Here is a 4,018-nt window from a genome sequence, read left to right as displayed (position 1 = left end):
ATTTACTTTCAAAATAAAACAAGCAGAGATTGTAAATGAGCTTTGGTTTGACTTATGTGTGGCACAAACTAGAGGACATTTCACTTTCAAGGAAAGTTAAAAACACACACTACTGCAGTCATTAAATCATTGATATGATGGTAAGATTGAAACGCAGCCAAGCAAGATGAAATTTAAAAGAATGAACGAGTTCCATAATCCTATGAATAACACTGGTGGTTGCTAGTAACGCCACAGCAGTATTGTCTTAAGGAGAAGAAAATCTGCCAAAGAAAAGAATGCTGTTGGATTCATTGTGCCTGATAAAGAACAGAAAGGGATGATTACAGTGGACGTCTTCATATTCTGGGACTGATGTGACATGAAAGCCCATGCCGGTGGCAGCTGTAACCTCAACGCCTTCTTCAGAGACCACTATGAAGGACCTGTGTAGGAAATTCTGGGCATGCAACCCGGAAGGCGAGGACATTTCTGCATTGTCGGCTTTGTACTCCTTGAAGGAATCTGCCATCCCCATGGCTACCAGGACCACCTCAAGATCGTAACTGTCCTCCACTTCAAACCGGGGCAAGCGCAAATTCACATTTCGTTCTTCCATATGCCCTGGATTAGTCCACTCTACTAATTTCTCAGGAGATATTTTATCAATAATCTGTTTTTTAAAAAACAAAGAAGAGCATAATGGTATGCTTACCAATAAAAAGTTAAAATGGTATAACACTGACTTGTATCTGTCAGGAATTATTAATTTTAGTAATACATAAAAGCGGAAATTTTATTTCACTGGGCTCTTGTCTCTATATAACAGGCAGTTATCTTCTATTTCTCCACTTAAATTATCTGCATGCACATAAAAATCCAATAGCATTGAACTTTTTAATTTTTTTATTTTAAAGATGTGGGGTACAGATTGGCAGTTGAGGGGAGCTGCTAGGGGAGGGGGAGCATACATCATCAACAAGGGTACCTGTATGGTCAACGTTTGTATATCTAGCCCTGAATTGTACCCTACATCATTATAATAAAAAATTATTACTATAATTATTATTATTGCTATTAGTAAAAAAAAAGATGTGGAGTACAGTTCCAGATTTGGTACATAAGTGGTCATCCTGCAGCACTGAATTTTTAAAGCTTAAATACAATTAATTTCTTGTTCTATTAATTTAATATATATTATTTCATTTTTTATCTCCTCTAGTCTTTGTATGCATATATACATATTTACATAGTTGCAATCACAGTGAATGTCTACTTTATTCGGTAAAAAAATAAACTTTTCACACTATTGCACATCTCTCTTAAGTATCTTCAAACTGCTAGATAATATTCTCATTGAGTTGATAGATAATTTTACCCAATATTCATCTATGCATTCACTTTACAAACATATAGTATGTATCAGGCAATATTATGGATGCTGATAGATACTATGGGAACAAAAACAATAATTAGTTTGAATTTCAAACTAGGTATCCTAGTGTATTTAATACTGAAATTACTGATTTCACTCAGAAATGCAATTACTTTCTTCTGAATTATTTATTTAGGGTAATTCCCACATCTGGAGTTTTTGAGTTAGACTATAAATACTCTTAAAACTCTCCTATATTGTCATTGTGCTATTCCAAAATATTTTCCAACTTAAAATCCTAGTAGCAATATTTCATAGCAATAGGACAGCATCTGATATTGTAATAACATACCAGCTGTAATCTTGTAGAGTGCTATCTATGTCCTAAACCCATTCTAGTCTATATTTCTCGAATTATTGCAACGCTACATGTTAAGCACCATCGAGCTCACTTTACAGATGGGAAAATATTGAAGTTCAAGGAAATTAGGAAGTTTCAAGCATCAAAAAGCTACTAGAGAAACAAGGATTTGAGACAAATTATTCCTTATTTTCAAAATACAGGACACTAGCTATATACGTTTCTAAACTATGCCAATGAGTTTAAGACTAAAGGCTTAAAAAAAATTTAAGGGCAAAATTGACTTTGTAATGTGCATATGTGATTGTTTTTCCAAGAAAGGGGTACATAGATGTCAACCATTTCTCAGAATGATGGATGATATTTAGAACTCCCATATAATCTTAAATGTTCTTCTAATTCATCACCAAATATTTTAGGATTGTTTGTTCTCAGTAAACTTGATACACACTATTTAATGCTCCTCTTTAGCCATCCGTCACTGCTGCCAGTGAGAAATACTTCTATTTGATTGACACTGCCAGATACCAGCTCCTACTCAGAAGCCTGGTTTCCAGGCTTTGGGACACAACGCCTCAAGAAATGAAAGCAAGAACAGGGAGATGCAAGCGCTTACCTTCTCCAGACCATCTATGTCATTGGGCAGAAGCACAAACATACTAAGGTCATTGTTTTTATATGGAATCCCCAGAATTTTGGCCTGCAAGTCCTCCAGGAAAGTGAAGCTAAAGGAATGGCTCTGTGTCATCATCTGCACGGATTTGCTTGTGCTCTGCAACAAAGTAAGAGGGCACACAATGTCAAAAGACATAAAGCCAAAGGCATACAGCAGCCAAGTTCACTCACCAAATTAATTAGCTCAACCTAAAATCACTCTTAAGGTCAGAGTCTCAGAATGAACATTTTCTATCTGCCAATGTATATGTGCTCAAATATGATTTGGATTTTATGCTCCGTGTATAAGCACATCACATAAGGACCATACCTTATTCAGCCAAAATTCCTCCTCCTTGGTACTTTCTTTCTGAAACTCCCTGTCCCACTGCCCTTTAAAATGAACTATGTTCACCAGGACTAGCTTGGTAGAGCTGCTAAGAGAGCCATCTGGAAACAAGTCCTTGATTTTTTCTGCAAATGAACAAACAAACAAGAAAAGATTGGTCCATCTCCTGAATTACAAGTGATAACGCACAGCAATATGATACAGATGGACTTGACGGATCATTAATAAAAACAAATCTACACCTAGACACATTGTATTAAGGTTCAGGAACAATGATAACAAAGAGCAAAGGTAGTATAACAGTAGTATAAAATTGTTAAGGAAAAAAATTAAATTCAGATTGATAAGACTATAAAGAAACTCCCCAAAGTCTTGAATGTCTACAGAGCAGGCTAGGAAAGCACAACAGTGAAATGGGAAGAGCCAGGCAGTCAATTTAAGCAGCATGCCTCCAGGACCCACAGTCCTAATGGAGTTATTTGAATATTCATAAATGCAAGGTCTGCACCTGAGGACCTTGCCAACAAAGTGTTCACTGGCAGAATTAATCGGCAGGGAAGTTCTCATTTTGCCCATCGCCTATTTATCCCACTGGATAAATTGAGGTTGATGGTTAAGAATTCAGACTCTGAGGGTCAGATGCCTCTGTCTGCATCCCCATCCAGTTTTGCCTCTTATCGGTCAAGGTGTCTTGGGCAAGATATTTAAGCTCTTTGTGCCTTAGTTTCCACATCTGTAAAATAGGAATAAAACCTGCCTCAAAGGGTTGTTGAAAGGAGTAAATGACTTAATACGTGTAAAGCACTCAGAACACTCTCTGGCACATAGGAAACACTCAGTGTTAGCTGTTATTATCCTTATCCATTCAACATAGTCAGCACTTGAGATTTAGAGATTGCTTATTCAATTGGAAAAAAAGTTGGGTAATATTCCACTGTGTCTATGTATCACGGACAAACATACGGACTTTACAGCAGCTTGGATGGATTTAGAGTCTATCATACTCAGTGATCTATCACAGAAACAAAGAACAGAGCACCACATGTTCTCACTCATAAGCAGACCTGAACATTTACCATAATACTATAAGAAAGGGATTGGCAGTAGCAGGATACTGCCAGGGTGGAAGTAGGGAGAGGACACGACAACATTAACCATATCTTATCTCAAATCAGATGAAGTGGGGACCAAAGGGAGGCCCAAACTTTGCCTATGTGATGTCCACTTATATACCTAATCCTGAATTGTACTCCACATCTTTAAAATAAAATTTTAAAAATTTTTTTAAAAAGAAGTTGGG

At 36.7% G+C, this 4,018-nt stretch overlaps 1 protein-coding gene across 1 annotated transcript; it reads right to left on the bottom strand.

The window, feature by feature from the left end:
* Window positions 1-241: 241 nt before the first annotated feature.
* Window positions 242-3,294, bottom strand: LOC103274700 (serpin B13). Its single transcript, XM_021705968.1, is given in 5 exon segments — window positions 242-652; window positions 2,332-2,487; window positions 2,701-2,843; window positions 3,227-3,272; window positions 3,274-3,294. Coding segments are annotated over 5 exon segments (771 nt in total). The 3' UTR covers window positions 242-247.
* Window positions 3,295-4,018: the final 724 nt, after the last annotated feature.

The sequence above is a fragment of the Carlito syrichta genome, unplaced genomic scaffold (genome assembly GCF_000164805.1).
Source record: "Carlito syrichta isolate Samal-C Ts95f unplaced genomic scaffold, Tarsius_syrichta-2.0.1 Scaffold314861, whole genome shotgun sequence".
Taxonomy (NCBI): domain Eukaryota; kingdom Metazoa; phylum Chordata; class Mammalia; order Primates; family Tarsiidae; genus Carlito; species Carlito syrichta.
Note: the sequence above shows the minus strand (reverse complement) of the source record. Positions and strands in the feature narration are given on the sequence as shown.